The sequence below is a fragment of the Anolis sagrei genome, chromosome 5, assembly GCF_037176765.1.
Source record: "Anolis sagrei isolate rAnoSag1 chromosome 5, rAnoSag1.mat, whole genome shotgun sequence".
Classification (NCBI taxonomy): Eukaryota; Metazoa; Chordata; class Lepidosauria; order Squamata; family Dactyloidae; genus Anolis; species Anolis sagrei.
In genome coordinates, this window is record NC_090025.1 from 158160763 (window position 1) to 158178172 (window position 17410).

Sequence of the window (17410 nt, forward strand, 5' to 3'; positions counted from 1 at the left end):
TCAATTGCCAAACAATGAATTAAAACAACTGTGTGAGACAAAGCACACTTTTTGTTTTTATCCTGCTTTTCTGTCACAAGACGAACAAGAGAGGGTCACAAGATTAAAAAATAGTCAACACAAAAATAGTCAATTACAATAATCATGAAATGTCCACACAGAACACATACAACATCAGAAGCTCAGCACACAGTCCATTCATTTGCATTTCTACTATGGGGGGGGGGGGGGGGAAGCCAATTGTATTGCATTTCGTGGGATTTGGTTTCAGGTAATTGTTCAAAAGATTTTATCTTACAGGAAGTAATGTTTTCAGAAATATCACAATCCAGTGATGTTAAATAGTTGTATATAATTACAACTTCTAATGAGGTATGCGAGAGTTTGAGGTTTTCGAGGGAATTTGGGATAATTAGAGCCTCATTGAATAACCTGGATTTTTTACAATAATGTGGCAAAGTAGGTTTAATGAGGACATTGTGCTCTGATTTCTGAACAACTGTACAATGTAAGTAGCCAAGTAGCCAAGCTGGCCTCGATATTAGCATTAGTCCTTATGTAAGTGTTCGCTTGTGAATCAGGTTATCCAAGTCGACCTAAAACATTGTGCTTTTTCTTTCTCTCTCTCTCTCTCTTTGCCACTTTAGAGCTATTTTCCTCATAGTTCTGTTCTCTCAGTATTTGAAAAATGTGCCTGTTCCAATGCCTTCTTACAATAAAAGAAAGAAATTCCATTGCTCCAAGATCTACCTCTTCCAGATCTTCCCAGTAAGTTGCTTTCTTTGGAGTTGGTGTGAATAATTAAAGAGACCGTAGCAGGTGAACTAGACTAGAGGTATGGCTCCACTAGGTAGGTTACCTGAATCAGAGGCTACTATTCAGATGGCCTGGAACGGCATCTGCCCTACAAGGTGCTCACCTCCTCCATATCTCTGCCTATACCAGATGGTCCATCCAAGCACCAGAGACCTTTGCTAATGTCAGAACAGGGTAACCTGTGTGACCATATTGGGCTGAATTAGACATGGTGTCATTGTCCTTGGACCCCCTGGTGGAACAGTGGGTTAAACCCATTGCTGAACTTGCTGACCAAAAGCTGATCATTTGAATCCGGGAAGCAGGGTGAGCTCCCACTGTTAGGCCCAGCTTCTGCCAACCTAGCAGTTTGAAAACATGCAAATGTGAGTAGAATAATAGGTACCATTTCTGTGGGGAGGTAATGGTACTCCATGCAATCATACCAGCCACATGACCTTGGAGATGTCTACAGACAACATTGGCTACTTGGCTTAGAAATGGAGATGAGCACCACCTCTCAGAGTCGGGTACGATTAGACTTAATGTCAGGGGAAAACCTTTACCTACAAAGTTTTGGGCCATTGTAGGCAAATCCTAAAACCAAATGAAACTTAATTTTAATCAGTCCCCCAACAAATATTAATTAATTTGTTGGAGGCAATGTAATGTTATATTAGATTGCAGAATTTGGTGTATTTTGTTTTGCTTAATTTGATTAAACATACTGTGTCAAGACATAATGATGCATCCACATTGTACATGTGCAGCAGTTCCATTCCACAGTTACTTCTTCTGGAATCCTGGGATTTGTATTTTGATGTTGTATTTTTGAATTTTCCAGTGCTGCCTACTGAAGCACTCTTGCTGAGAATGCTGAGTGTCTCACAAAACTACAAATTCCAAGATCCCAAAGGATGCTGCTATGGCAGTTAAAGTTGTATCAAAGTATTATAACTGTGTAGTGCGGGTGCATCGTAAATATAAGAATTGTATTCAAGTCTCACCCTTTTGACCCAATCAACGTTAACCCCAGATGGTATGTTTCTTGTTTATATAATAGTCAAAACAGAGGCTGTGGCAGCATCACAACCCAAGTTACTAAGGACTGCAAGTTTAGGGTGCATTGAGAGATATGATTGTAGCAGACTCAGAGGGGTTACACCAGTTGCCTATTCTGGATACACCCTGTAGAATCATAGAATCAAAGAGTTGGAAGAGACCTCATGGGCCATCCAGTCCAACCCCCTGCCAAGAAGCAGGAATATTGCATTTAAATCACCCCTGACAGATGGTCATCCAGCCTCTGTTTAAAAGCTTCCGAAGAAGGAGCCTCCACCACACTGTGACCAGGAAGATGTCATTTGAAGCAACCTGATCTGTAATACTTCAAAAACACTTTGGTCAGGGCACCGAGAGGTTGCAAACGTGGGAGATATTTCTTATAGGGATGGGAGTAACTTTCAGATGTTATGATGACACTGGAACATCATGATTGTAGTTATATTGACAATGCAAAATATTATCCAACTTTTCCATGGGGTATACCTATGACACTATGACACCCATCCAACACCTATGGAAAGCCAACACACTCCCCCTCTCCTGCCCAACAATATATTTAGTGCACCTTATTGATATGATGGTTGCCTTGTTGGATTATACCAGGGGTCCTCAAACTAAGGCTCGGGGGCCGGAAACGGCCCTCCAAGGTCATTTACCCGGCCCTTGCTCAGGGTCAACCTAAGGCTGAAAGCACACAACAACAACAACAATTCTATCTCATCAGCCAAAAGCAGGGCCACACTTCCCATTGAAATACTAATAAGTTTATATTTGTTAAAATTGTTCTTCATTTTAATTATTGCATTGTTTTAAGTGTTGGTTTTTTTGCACTACAAATAAGACATGTGCAGTGCGCATAGGAATTCATTCATGAGTTTTTCAAATTATAATCCGGCCCTCCAACAGTTTGAGGGACTGTGTCCTGGCCCTCTGTTTAAAAAGTTTGTGGACCCCTGGATTATACAAAAGAATGGTTTACCTAGAGATGTGAATCTAGCTGCTAACAAATTTTCCTTGTCTTCCATAACCGACTAGGTACTCTTTGGCCTTATACTTACCTGGATTCTGTGTCTAATCCTGACCGTCTCCAATGCCTTTCCTTCGGACTCTACTGCTTATGGCTATTCTGCTCGTACTGACAGCAAAGGTGATGTCCTGTCCAGGGCACCTTGGTTTCGGTTTCCTTACCCAGGTACAACAACACTATAATGTCAATGGTGTTTTCTATCATGTTAGCATTGGTGAATTGCTTGATAGTTGATACCCTTCATCTGGGAATTTAAAACTTAACTTGCTTTTTAAAAGGCTTTCATTGTTAATAAACCTGATGACTGTCTATGTAAAGTTGTGAAAGGAGTATGTGTGTGTGTGTGTGTGTGTGTGTGTGTGTGTGTGTATACATATACATATATATATGACTTGTCATTTTGCAGGGCACCTCTTATACTCTTCATTGATTCATGTAATGAACTATAGAAACATATGTCTTACCATCTGAAAACAACTTTCCACTGGAGCCATTTTAATGTATTTTAAAAAATAACAAATTCCTCAAAGTGCTCTGGAATGTGTTATCAAACGCTTTCATGTCTAGAATCACTGGGTTGCTGTGAGTTTTCTGGGCTGTATGGCTATGTTCCAGAAGCATCCTCTCCTTGAGAACACAGAAATGCTGGACCACTCTCACAACCACCATGTCAGACTACACAGAGAAGCCATTGAAATCCATAAGCATGTGGACAATTTCAACAGAAAGGAAGAAACCATGAAAATGAACAAAATCTGGCTACCAGTATTAAAAAACTCAAAAATTACAACAGCAAAACAACAGAGAGTAAACAATCAGGCACATCAAATCACTCTCAACAAAATATTCCCCCCAGGCACTTCCAAGCCATTAAATGCTAATCAAGGTGGTCAGTTGAAACATTCACACCTAGCTCCAGCAGACAAAAGTCCTTTGTCCCACCCTGGTCATTCCACAGATATATAAACCCATTTTCCTACTTCCAACAGACCTCACTACCTCTGAGGATGCTTGCCATAGATGCAGGCAAAACATCAGGAGAAAATGCCTCTAGAACATGGCCATATAGCCTGGAAAAACCTACAACAACCCATCCTCTCCTGACGTTTCACCCTCATCTATGGCAGGCATTCTCAGAGGTTGTGAGGTCTGTTGGAAACTAGGCAAGTGAGGTTTATATATCTGTGGAATGTCTACCCTGGACATTCTAGCCTGGACATTCCACAGATATATGAACCTCGCTTGCCTAGTTGCCAACAGATCACTCAACCTCTGAGGATGCCTTCCATAGATGTGGGTGAAACGTCAGGAGATAATACTTCTGGAACATGGCCATACTGCCCGGAAAACTCACAGCAACCCAGTGCTCTGGAATGTCTCACCATCTGCTGACAGCTGAACTATGAAGCTATTAAGGTGGCCTCCTTATAGTTGCTGAAATCTGTAAAGCACTTCTAAATTAGCTGCCAAGTTTACCTTTTAACCATTCTGTGAACCTTCTTGTTGAAGCTCATAATAGGCAAAATCAAGTATGTAGGAGGTAATGTTGGAGTTGTCTCCAATGCTCTGTAACGCATTTAGATTCCTCTCTCAGATCCACAGTCTTAACACAGGTATTTGCTTTTCTCCCCTATTTGTCATACATACAGGTCAATGGGGAGTTCCCACGATTAGCTTGGCTGGAGTATTTGGGATCATAGCTGGCGTGATCTCCTCTATGGTGGAATCGGTGGGAGATTACTATGCCTGTGCTCGTTTGTCTGGTGCTCCACCTCCTCCCAAGCATGCCATCAACCGTGGAATTGGAGTGGAAGGGATTGGCTGCCTTCTGGCTGGGGCCTGGGGCACAGGAAATGGCACCACCTCTTACAGTGAAAATGTTGGTGCGTTGGGGATCACTCGGGTAAGTCTGATTACAGCATGAGAAACTTGAACACATCCATAGAAATCTGTTACCATTGTTTTTAAAATAGGGACAAATATTCTTAAGCCACTGAGCTGCTGAACTTGCTGACCGAAAGGTTGGCAGTTCAAATCCTGGGAGCAGGGTGAGCCTCCTTAAAATGAAACGGAATTCCTTGTTTAATGTTCTACTTATCATTTCAATTTATTGTTGTTGTTGGTGTTGTGTACCATCAAGTCAGCTTTGGTTTAGGGGAGACCTATGAGTGAAAGACCTTTAAGAGCTCCAGTCCCCAACAGACCGATCTAGATCTTACAAACCCAGAATTGTGGCTTTCTTGATTGAATGAATTCATCTGTACTAAGGTCTTCTTTTTTTCCTACTGCTTTCCATGGTTTCTGCAGTAACATGACTTGACATATTCAGTATCTATTACTGTACTTTAGAGAATTTAAGCTGATCAAGGCAATTCTCATAGCCTTATTGTAAATGTAAATATTGTCAGAACTGACAGAGATCTAAAAGTTGCCACCCTCCTTGTCATTTTTACATCTTGCATATCATTTTCTCTTTCTTCCAATATAGGTAGGGAGCAGAATGGTCATTGTGGCCGGTGCTTGTGTTATGCTTGTGACTGGCCTATTTGGGAAGATCGGGGCTATGTTTGCCAGCATCCCAACACCTATAATTGGAGGAATGTTCTTTGTGACATTCGGTATCATCACTGCTGTGGGGGTTTCCAATCTACAGGTAAGAGGTGTTGAAGTGCAGAGCCAAATACAGAGTCATGGGTGCTCCATATCTCCTAAGTGGCCATTACTTGTAGTGGGCAATGGTGTCCTGTTGTCATTGTAGAAGAAATATATAACTATCTAACTTGTTGGCTTTTAAATATTGAAAAGGAGGAGTGATAAATATAATTATTTGCTTGAGGGAGCAAAATGTTTTTGAATATCTCTGATAGATTGCTACCAAAACATTGAGAGATTACTTTTCCTGCTTCTTGGATGGAGCTCTGTAGCCAGCAGGGAGTAGCAGCAACAACGCAGAGGATGTGGCGACAGCCCAGTGGAGCTGATGTGGCCCACCTGGACATTGACTCAGGATTTAACATGTAATTCTCCGGGCAAGCTTTACACTGGAGTAAACTGCCCAATGGGAATGCAATCATAGACAGAGTAAATATAGTATATATTTAGTAAATATAGTATATATAGTAAATATAGTATCCATTATTTGTGCACACACACACAACAGGAATGGCTTCTAAGGGGTTTTTTTCCTCAAAAGATGGTAAAATCTTTACACAGTTGTAATTGGAGAGTGCTTGATATGTGAAGATTTTACAATCTTTTGAGAAAAAAAACTCAGAAGCCATTCCAATTTCTGGACTTCAAAGTTACTCTAGTAAGACATTTTATTTGACCAGATTATGTGAGAAGATACTGAATTAGGAAGAGTGAAAGTGTCTCTCACTAGTTGATGAGCACTGTTTGGGAGCACCGCAGAGCATCCAGTATATCCCCAAAGTTTCTGTAAGCATCATCTACTAGTAATATTTCATAGAATCATAAAGTTGGAAGGAACCACAAGGGTTATCCAACCCAATCCTTTCTATGTCGGAATTAACAAACAAAGCACCCAGATGGATGACTATCCACTCTCTGTTTAAACCAGTGGTTCCCAACCTGTGGTCCATGGACCACCAGTGCTCTGCAAAAACTCAAATATGGTCCGCAGCCTCACCTTTACTATACTGTTGCAACAAGAGCGACTGGTCTTGCAAAACCCTTTTATAGTGCTGAGGCTTAATAAATCTGGTTTTCTGTCAGATGGCGACTACTGGATGGCATATGTTATGTATCAGAAACTAAAGCTGATGTGGTCTATCCAATGCAATTTTCTGAATCAGCACCCCAAGTAGCCAAACCAAATCTAAAGTTGACCAAAAACTGATTCGTAACCCTTTGGAACTAATGTTGGAGAGTAGTCCCTGGTCAAAGTGGTCCCTGGTCAAAAAAGGTAGGGAACTACTGGCTTAAAGCTTCCAGAGAAGTAGACTTCCATTTCTACTGGTGGAAGGTCCTGAAATAGAGTGATTTCAAAAGCCAAGTGAGAGCATCCTTATATCCACTTGATTCAACACCTTTTGCTTCCCATGAAACCCAAGAATTGTGTCCTTTAACTATGTCAGACTCCATTTGGTTTCTTTGAAACCAGATGGAATGGTATGGAGGAAAAGCAACACTTGAAGCAGACTTTTGCTCTTGTACTTGCTCTGCCTGGCACAAACCAAACAGGCCTTTGGAAGTACTAAATATTCCCTTCCACTCTCACTTCTATTCAATTGCTCTGATGCATTGCAACATTGAACTCTATCAGTGTTGATGTTGACTTTAATGAGTGAACACTTGCAGTAACAATCAGGTTAGTACAAACCACTGACAGGAAAGCAACGGTCCACACAACTTTACAATTACAATAAGCACATAGTTTATTCTTAATCTTTAACAGATACAAAAGAATGATTAAAGCTATACTGCAGTGTGTAGATGATGAACAATTAGGCTTAAACATTAACTTCTACTATATAGAAGAATAGATAAATCAGCATAAGCTTAAATAGAACTTAAGCCAGTGAGATATCTTGGTATCTTTCTGACTAATAGGATAGATGACCTTTTCTCAAATAAGATTACAAGATGATTTTATGAGATCTTTATGGGGAGATACAAATCCTAATGGAGGTACAAAAGGTACAAAGCTTAATATAGCATTAACCATTCATGTTCCTGGTTTGGCTTGAAGGCAAAGGGGAATAGCAGTATTTCTTATCCAGTTATATTTTGATTATATTATGATTGCGAATGTGTGCGTTCAAGTCACCTGCCGACTTACAGCAACCCCAATAATTTCATAGGGTTTTCTTAGTTTAATGTAGTGGTTCACAACCTGTGGTCCATTGACCATCAGTGGTCCACAAGACCTAAATTATGGTCCGCAGCCATCATTACTACATCATTGCAACGAGAGTGAGTGGTCTTGCGAAACCCTATTATAGTGCCAAAGCTTATTAAATATAGTTTTCTGTGGGCGAGCAGATGGCGACTACTGGATGGCATATGTTCTGTATCAGAAACTAGAACTGATGTGGTCTATCCAATGCACTTTTCTGAATCAGCCAAAGTGCAAACCAAAATTAAAGTTGACCAAAAACCGATTTGTAACCCTTTTGGTACTAATGTTGGAGAGTGGTACCTGGTCAAAGTGGGCCTTGGTCAAAATTTTTGATCTGAAAATAATGTTACCTCTTTATTCAGTATGTAGACATGAACTCTTCAAGAAACTTGTTCATCTTCGGATTTTCAGTATTCACGGGTTTAACGCTTCCTTACTGGGTACAGAATAATTCACACATGCTGGAAACAGGTACATAAAAAGATTGTGACTTTTTAATGTATAATCTTTTATCTGAAGTAACGGTCAGAATAGAAATGAAATTTTTCAGAACTGACAATAATTAGAAATGTGACTTTACTTAAAAGAGAAGTGCAGTTTCAGGAATTAGTTTCTAATAGTAGTGGTTTCAGTTAAATGACATATACCCAAATGAGTCCATTTTAACAGATGCACAATGCAGCCTCCGTATCCATGGGAGATATATTCCTGCACTTACTGTGGAAACAGGAAACTGCATAATTGAAAATGTTATTGAAATGAATGACTTCTGCTGAAAGTTACGATAAAGTTGCATTGAAGGACCTAGAACATCCCCAGAGAGCTATCTTCTCTACGAATTAGTTAGGTACTCCAGAGTGAGCCTGTGATAACTTATGGCAGAAGCATACCACAGAATTACCTGGGTTATCTAGAAAATCCCCAGGAATCCCCCATTCCAACTGTCATACAAAATACATGATGAAGGGCACTCCCTCAGCCTATACTAAACTAACTAAACTGTTCCTCATAGAGGACTTGAGACTTGGGTAGTGTGGGGTTGAATTCCAACAGTAGGTACTCTGCATAGAATTGGAAACCCTGCCTTTTTAGGAGACAAAACTGTAAATGGGTCTGGAGGGTTAAAATGTTGCCTCTTCTACTAGTGATTCAAAATGTTGCCTCCTCTACTACTGATTTACCAAATTAGTGAATGGGACTAGATATTTGGTCTTGAGATGTTTGCTGATATTACTCAAAACACTCTCCTGTTTAATGAATAGAGTTGCCCATGCTGACTTCTGTGTAACTCATGGAGAAGGATGCATTTCCTATGCAATACACAGAATTTATTGAACTATTATGTTTAGGCGAAGACGAAAAGTAGCTAAGAATAAAGCGGAGACATCCATTAGTAGCCAAATCACACTGAGCCCAAATTGTACCTTCATCCTATCAGATACTGGGTGTTTAGCAGTAAGAGATGGAATCTCAGGGTTAATTGGATGAGTTGCAATACTGAGAATATGTAATGCTGGGAGTGACACTTCAACGTCAGGTGGGCACACATTTCATCCCCCATTCTAGGGAGATGTTTGCTCTTATGTGTGCCCTGTTGTTTTCCATTACTGTGCACCCAGTTGATAATCCTACTGCATCCATTTAACAGAGTGTTGAGTTTGATGGACCAGTAGTTTGACTAACCAGGGCAATTCCTAGTATCCTAGATTGCTTTTGTGTTTATTAAAACTTTGTGCATGGGAAATTATACAGTAAATTGGGTAGCGATCCTGGCATTGACAATCGCATCCATCAAAATGGTTGCAACGCAGTTTCATATGATTCACACTGAAGCTGGTTTAGTGTCAGATGAATGTCATAGCTTGAGGTTTTGGTTTTTAGGGGGCTGGGGGTATTTTTTTTTTTTGCTGGGGGCAACTGGGAGTTTGGGCTGTGGGAGAGAATTCTAACTTGTTCCAATGCTTGTCTGACAAATTGATTCTGTTTCTAGGAATTGTCCAGCTGGATCAAGTGCTCCGGGTGCTGCTAACTACGGGCATGTTTGTGGGGGGATTCCTAGGCTTCCTCCTTGACAACACTATTCCAGGTAGGAGTGACAGTCATTCTGTTTTCTTGGCTAGAGGCCTGTATTATTTTCTAATACTGTACTAGTACAAGTAAGACTGCATTTGTTTGCCAGTGCTTTAAGCATCAAAGCCTCTTTGGGTGTTTAAGGTCAAAACATCTGGGGACCCACAGGTTGAGAACCACTGGCCTAAATAGTTGGAGACCTCAATACTCTCCCTACATATTATGTGCAATTGATATTTGATATTTGGTACGGTCTTGGACCATGATTTCTGGATTATGTGATTTTAACGTTTATATTAATATGTTTTAAACTCATTTTATTAATATGTTTTTAAACTAATGTTTAAATGTTATGTTTTTAATGATCTAATCGATAGTTATGTGTTATTGTTGTTTTATGTTAGGTTTCATATGTTTTTGAGGCATAAAATTTTGCTATAAATATGTTGGAAACCGCTTTAAGTCATCATCCCCCCCCCCCCCCCCCGGTGAAAAATAATAATAAACCTTTATTTATACCCCACTACCATCTCCCGGAGGACTTGGTGCGGCTTACAAGAGGCAGAGCCCAAATACATCAATAAAAACAACACAGCAATACAGACAATAAGTAAACTCATAAACAAAGCAATAAACAGTAATAATAACACCACGACACGTTAAAAACCTATGGCAGGGCCAAATGTAATAATTAAAATTTTAAAAATTTAAAATACTGGGCATGACAAGGTGACATATAACTAGGATAGGTGTTTGGAGAGAGATGGAGCGAGCAATCCTAGATCATTAGTAAAGTGCGATTGGGGACATGTTGCTTAGGGTTCCTTATTCTGGGAAGACACATTGGAAAAGCAGTATACAAGTGAAGTAAATACATATATACATACATATATCCCTTTCCTGACCTGGGAATTTTGAGGGATGTCTTTCTCCGTGTCTTATCAGTGGCACCAATGCCTTGTGTGGATAAGTGGAAGACAGCCTTCCCTAATGTCATATCATGGTTCTAGAGGACCTTTCCCTCCGAAGGCCTGATTTGCATCAGTTTTGGCTTCATTTTGGTGCCAAGATGTTTTAAAAACCGGCCTCTTCACCAGAGCTTTCAGGACCTAGGATCAGACTTGTTCATTGTTTTTATATCCCTTTAAGAGGGTTTTTGGACATAGGATAGCATAACAAAACAAGCAGACAAGCAAACAAGAAAGTCACCAACCACAGGTATGCACATTTCCTGACTACAAAGTAAACACCTGTTGTGAGGGTGGTGCTATTCCTGCAAGAAAGATTCCTTCAGTTGGGCCCTGTCTACCCTGTTGGACCACTTCAATTATGACCCAGATTTATAGCAACCTCCATGCAGCCCAAGAAATGTTTCAGGGGCCCATCGATGCAGTACAAGAAATCAGTGGGGGTTTTGCTGAAGCAAAAGAGACTGTCTCTACCTTTGGTTGGGCTCAGGGAGTTTTCTGTCATGTATGCTGAGGATACAATTGCATTTGTATTGCCTTTGTCCCTTTTTGGCAGAATACCATAACCCAAATCTCTTGATTGCTTCATCAAGCCGATTAGCAAAATTCAGTGTCTCTGTTCGACATCATAGAATCATAGTGTTGGAAGAGACCTCGTGGGCCATCCAGTCCAACCCCCTGCCAAGAAGCAGGAAAATCGCGTTCAAAGCACCCCCCACAGATGGCCATCTAGCTTCTGCTTAAAAGACTCCAAAGAAAGAGCCGCCACCACACTCCAGGGCAGAGAGTTCTGCTGCTGAACAGTTCTCACATTCAGGAAGTCCTTCCTCATGTTCAGATGTAATATCCTTTCCTGTAGTTAGAAGCCATTGTTCCATGCTCCCTCCTTGCTATGACTTCCCCTCACATATTTATACATGGCCCCCATCATGTCTCCTCTCAGCCTTCTCTTCTGAAGGCTAAACATGTTCAACTCTTTAAGCTGCTCCTCATGTAACATCCTATCGAGTTACATTCATTCTAGGACACCTTGTGTTGTACAAATACTCAGAAAGAAAGAATGTAAAGAACGCATATTGATACTGTACATACTTGAGTATAAGCCTGGTTTTTCAGCCCTTTTCAGGGCTGAAATCCCTCCTTGGCTTATACTTGAGTGAGAGCTCTGGTGGGAAGCTGCCTTCTCAACAGGACCCTCGCCTCTCTGAATAGCAACCCAGCTCTCTCCTCTCTCTCGCATGCCTTCCTTCCTCTCCTCTCTCTCCTGGTGTCCCTGGCTCCAGAAGTGGGAGAAGAAGAGTCACATCACCACCGTCCTTCTCTTTTGCAAAGGCGTCACCTTCTCAGAAGTGGGGTCTCCCTGTTGATTCTGGAGCACCATGTATGGAGTGTTCACATGGAGTGTAGATGGTAGAAGGGGAGAAAGTAGGAAGGAATGGGAGAAGGAAGAAAGAAAAACAGAGGGAGGGAAGGGGTGAGAAAATGGAGAAAGGGAGGAAAGGAGGTGGGAGGGAAGTTAGGGGGGAAAGAAAGATGGGAAAGAAGGAATGGAAGAGAAAGAAAGAAAGGAAAAAGAAGATAAAGAAACCCCCCTTAACACTTTAGATTGGGGTCTTTCTCACTTTTCCAGCCCCACTTTCCATCCCAACCTTTCCCAGTTTCCAGCCCCCCTTTCATACCTCAGATGTTCCCCTTTCCTGCCCCAATCTGTCCTACTTTTCTAGCCACCCCTTTCCACCTCATTTCCCCACTTTTTCAACCACCCCTTCTCATTCCAACCTTTTCACTTTTCCATTCCTTCTTTCCCACCCCCTTCCCATGCCAGTCTTTCCCACTTTTCCTTATTTATATACACACAGCACTTTCCCCAAAATGTATAGTTAAAATAAACTATGATGATTATTGGAAGGATATGTAAGCAAATTTACATTGAAGAAGGTTAGAATAATGATATCATCAGAGTTAGACAGTCTTATCTTAAATTACAGTTTGTTTATTTATTTATTTATTTATTTATTTATTTATTTATTTATTTATTTGCAGTATTTATATTCCATCTTTCTTACCCCGCAGGGGGCTCAGGGCAGATTACAATGCACATATACATGGCAATTCAATGCCAATTACACATACAACATATATAGACAGACACAGAGGCAATTTAACATTCCAGTTTTTCTGGCTCCGTGAGCGTATGCTTGGTTCTGGCCACAGGGGGAGCTGCTGCTTCACCATCCATTTGTGACACCAGGTCCTTTGATGGAGTACTTCCTCATTCTTCTGCACACTGCTGGAAGGTTTTACAGCATTGTAAATTAGTTAAATTAGCCTCCCCACATAAAGCGGTAGCTAAATTTCCTACTTGATAGATGCAACTGTCTTTCGGGCTGCATAGGTCAACAGCACCTAGACTAGTAATGGTTGGAAGCTTACTCCAACCCAGGCTGGCTTTGAACTCATGAGCTCTTGGTCAGTAATGATTCAATGCAGCTGGCTATTAACTAGCTGTGTCACAGCCTGGTCCGGTTTTATGTAAATATTCAAAAACATTTAACCAACTGATGCCTCAATTAATGTAATTATATTGGTATCTATTTTTATTTTTGAAATTTACCAGTAGCTGCTGCATTTCCCACCCTCGGCTTATACTCAAGTCAATACATTTTCCCAGTTTTTTGTGCTAAAATTATATTTGGGTCGGTTTATACTACAGCATATACGGTAATTTTTCTCAATGTTACTATATCTGTATTTATTTATTTATTTATTTACAGTTCTTATATTCCGCCCTTCTCACCCCGCAGGGGTGTGTAATGGCTGGACACCCACTCCAGCCCGGGCTGGCTTCGAACTCATGACCTTTTGGTCAGAGTGATCTTAATGCAGCTGACACTCAGCCAGCTGCGCCACAATCCCGGTGCAAATTATGTTTTGTTATAGTCAATTGTTTATTGTGAATAACTGTTAAATTTCTCCCTTGGTCTAAAAGGGTATACATATATGTAAAGGGTATGCTTTTTATGGCACCGGAGGTAATGTTGCTTACCACAGGGATGAAATGCCTTTGTGAACTATACTATGACTTTCCTGATAAGCCTGTACTAACCAGTTTGTTTCTTCCCTTGGCAGGGAGTAAGGAGGAACGAGGAATTGATGCATGGAGAGAAAGTTGTGGAGAGCAATCAGATGAGACTGTGAATATGTCAAGTGTTTACGACTTACCCTTTGGATTTGGTTCCAAGTTCTGTGCTGCTAACTGGTTTCAGTATCTCCCAACGTGCCCCAAACGACCAGCAAGTCATAGTGCAAACGAACTCAACAACTATGCAGAAGATGCAAGCAAGAAGATCAGTTCAGAAAAGGACACAGAGATTAACATTGACACCAAGATATAAGGCTACACCAGCAAATAAACTTGGACATTCTCTCTTTGGCTAGCTTCCTCACTAAGACTATGGCTGTGGCCATGGAATGATTTACCACCCACAGCAAAAATGGGATCCTTGTTTCAGTTTCTTTTCAGAAAGAATACAGTATGAGTTTGGGGAATAGTCAGTCTTGCTGTGAGTGGGGAACCTCTGCATTGGGAATCTGCTACCCAGAATATATGATTGTCATTCATGGATTCATGAGGAACTGGACACAGTATCGAAAGGAGAAAGACACCTGGGCCATGTTTCATAAAATCCAGCCTTGTCTCACCCAGACTGAGGCTGTCCAGTTCTCCAGAATACTCTGTGTATTGTGCTGTTTTTCCATCTTTAAATCTACAGGTTTGTTGAGTCTCTGGAGGTTGCATGCCCCATGGTTTGTTTTATTTATCTGCTGCAATGAGCTTCAGAATTGGTCTGGGACTTCTGAATAAATCTGTTATTTAAAAATGGTCTCCCCAATTTTGTGAAAGTCAAAATATGAATTGTTACACATACCAAATGATATATATCTAAGGAGCCCCCGGTGGCACAGCAGGTTAAACCACTGAGCTGCTGAACTTGTCGACCAAAAGGTCAGCAGTTCGAATCCAGGAAGCAAGGTGGCCTCCTGATGTTGGCCCCAGCTTCTGCCAACCTAATAATAATAAGAAGAATAAGATGATTGTGTTAAAAAACCGAGTGTGGATTGTCGATGTTGCAATCCTAGGTGACAGCAGGATTGAAGAGAAACAACTGGAAAAGCTGACATATGAGGATTTAAAGATCGAACTGCAAAGACTCTGGCACAAACCAGTAAAGGTGGTCCCAGTGGTGATCAGCCTGCACTTAAAGACCTTGGCCTGCACTTAAACACAACTGACGCTGACAAAATTACCATCTGCCAGCTGCAGAAGGCCACCTTACTGGGATCTGCACGCATTATCCGCCGATACATCACACAGTCCTAGAATCTTGGGAAGTGTCCGACGTGTGATCCAATACAATAGCCAGCAGAGTGATCTTGCTTGCTGTGGACTCATCTTGTTGTGTTTCAAATAATAGTTGTTGTTGTTATTATTATTATTATTATCATTATTATTATTATTGTATCCTGCCACCATCTCCTCGAAGGGACTTGGGGCGGCTTACATGGGGACTAAGCCCAGTCAAACGGAGTTAAAATACACAATAAAATACATATGCAAAAACATAACATCCTTAAAAACATAATTCATTATACAACATCTAGTAGCCAAGTATAATTAACATTTCCTAGTTAAGGGGTGAGAGAATGCTTGTGCAATACAACTGCCCAAGCAGGGTGAATAGTAAAGTGTGAGAGGTTGTTGATAAGAAATGGCTTCCTGAGAAAATATGATTTTTGGTATGAACTGAAATTAGGCTTTATGGACCTTGAAGAGATCCAACTGTTATTCCATCCTTAATCTGACTGCTACTTCTAAATCACGCTTGATACTGACCTTTTGTTTATATTGCATTCTTTGATGCTTTAATAATGTAGGGTCCCACCCTAAGCATACCTTAATACATAAGAACTAAATAATTATACAGGTTGTCTTCCTTGTTATGCTTGACCATTTTTAATTACTCTGAATAAATGACAACCCAGCTCGGGCATATTTTAAGTATTTCCATGAGACTTTAATATGGAAAGCAATAATTAAAACAATGTAAACTCTTCCACTCAGCCACCAGTAATGATCTGAAAGCCTGCATTTAATAATTATTTGGCTGATTAAAGGGAAGACCGTGAAAGCTGCCTTCCTTAAATTCCTGACCTTTGAGGTATGGAGGTATTGCAAGTGGCTCAGAAATGTTTGTCATTAACTGCCATCAAGTCTACTTTGACTTATAGCAACTCCATGAATGAGATGTCTCCAGGTCACCTTTGCATCAATACCTTTGTTAAGGTCTTGCTGACAGACTAAGGCTTAGATTAGATTATCATTATAACCAAAGAACCAAGAAATAAATCATAAATTTTAAGGAGAGTAAGAAGTTATGCAGAAGATAGGGCTCCAGCTTCTGCCAACCTAGCAGTTCAAAAGCATGCAAATGTGAGATCAATAGATACCGCTTCTGTGGGAAGGTAAATGGCACTCCATGCAGTCATGCTGGCCACATGACCTTGGAGGTGTTTACGGACAATGCTGGATCTTTGGCTTAGAAATGGATATGAGCATCACCTCCCAGAGTTGGACATGAGTAGACTTAATGCCAAAAGGAAACCTTTACCCTTACCTGAGAGGTTACGCGTAACCTACTGCACAATGCTGTTTCCTGCTTATATAGTGCCTAACAGTGACTTGGAGGACTGTCTTTGAGGAGGATGGACTTTCCCTTTTTGGAAATGTTTAAGCAACGGTTCTTTAGGTGTACATTCCTGCACTTGCTAGGGGCCAGGTTACTAACAGAGGGATGGTCTGGGACATTCACAGGGATACCCACATGCTTGTTTATAAAGCCATTATCCTTCCAACTCTGTGGTATGCCTGCAAAACATGGACTGTCCACAAACATCACTCTCGACTTTTGGAAATACTCTATCAGTGTTGTATTTGAAAAATCCTGCAAATATCTTGCAAAGACAGGCGGACAACGTACGGGTAGAAGCAAAGAACACCAGCATTGAAGCAATGATTCTCCGCCATCAACTTTGTGGGACCGGCCATATTGTCTAAATGCCCAACCACCGTCTCCCAAAGCAGTTACTTTAATCTCAGCTCAGAGCCCCCGATGGCGCAGTGGGTTAAACCCCTGTGCCGGCAGGACTGAAGACCGACAGGTCGCAGGTTCGAATCCAGGGAGAGGCGGATGAGCTCCCTCTATCAGCTCCAGCTCCTCATGCGGGGACATGAGAGAAGCCTCCCACAAGGATGATAAAAACATCAATTCATCCGGGCGTCCCCTGGGCAACGTCCTTGCAGACGACCAATTCTCTCACACCAGAAGCGACTTGCAGTTTCTCAAGACGCTCCTGACATGACCAAAAAACTCTCAGCTCAAGAATGGAATATGGAATATCAGTGGACAGCAAAAGAGATTTAAAGATGGGCTTAAAGCAAACCCCAAAAATGTGGAATAAACACTGAGAACTAGAAAGCCCTGGTTCTCCAGCCATCTAACTGGAAGTCAGCTATTATCAACAATGCTGTGGATTTTGAAGAGGCACAAATAGAGAGTGAATGGG

At 41.1% G+C, this 17410-nt stretch overlaps 1 protein-coding gene across 2 annotated transcripts in view; it reads left to right on the plus strand.

Moving 5' to 3' along the window:
* The window catches only part of LOC132776046 (solute carrier family 23 member 1-like), a 39651-nt gene extending 24722 nt beyond the window's left edge, over window positions 1–14929 (plus strand). Inside the window, exons 7-13 of one of the 2 annotated variants that reach the window (XM_060777224.2) lie at window positions 648–768; window positions 2896–3052; window positions 4537–4790; window positions 5376–5540; window positions 8111–8219; window positions 9739–9834; window positions 13916–14929. In XM_060777224.2, the coding sequence (XP_060633207.2) occupies window positions 648–768; window positions 2896–3052; window positions 4537–4790; window positions 5376–5540; window positions 8111–8219; window positions 9739–9834; window positions 13916–14181 (1168 nt within the window). In that variant the 3' untranslated portion in view covers window positions 14182–14929. The remainder of the gene's footprint in view (window positions 1–647; window positions 769–2895; window positions 3053–4536; window positions 4791–5375; window positions 5541–8110; window positions 8220–9738; window positions 9835–13915) is intronic. The other variant, XM_060777223.2, reaches the window with a different exon arrangement.
* The last annotated feature ends 2481 nt before the right edge of the window (window positions 14930–17410 follow it).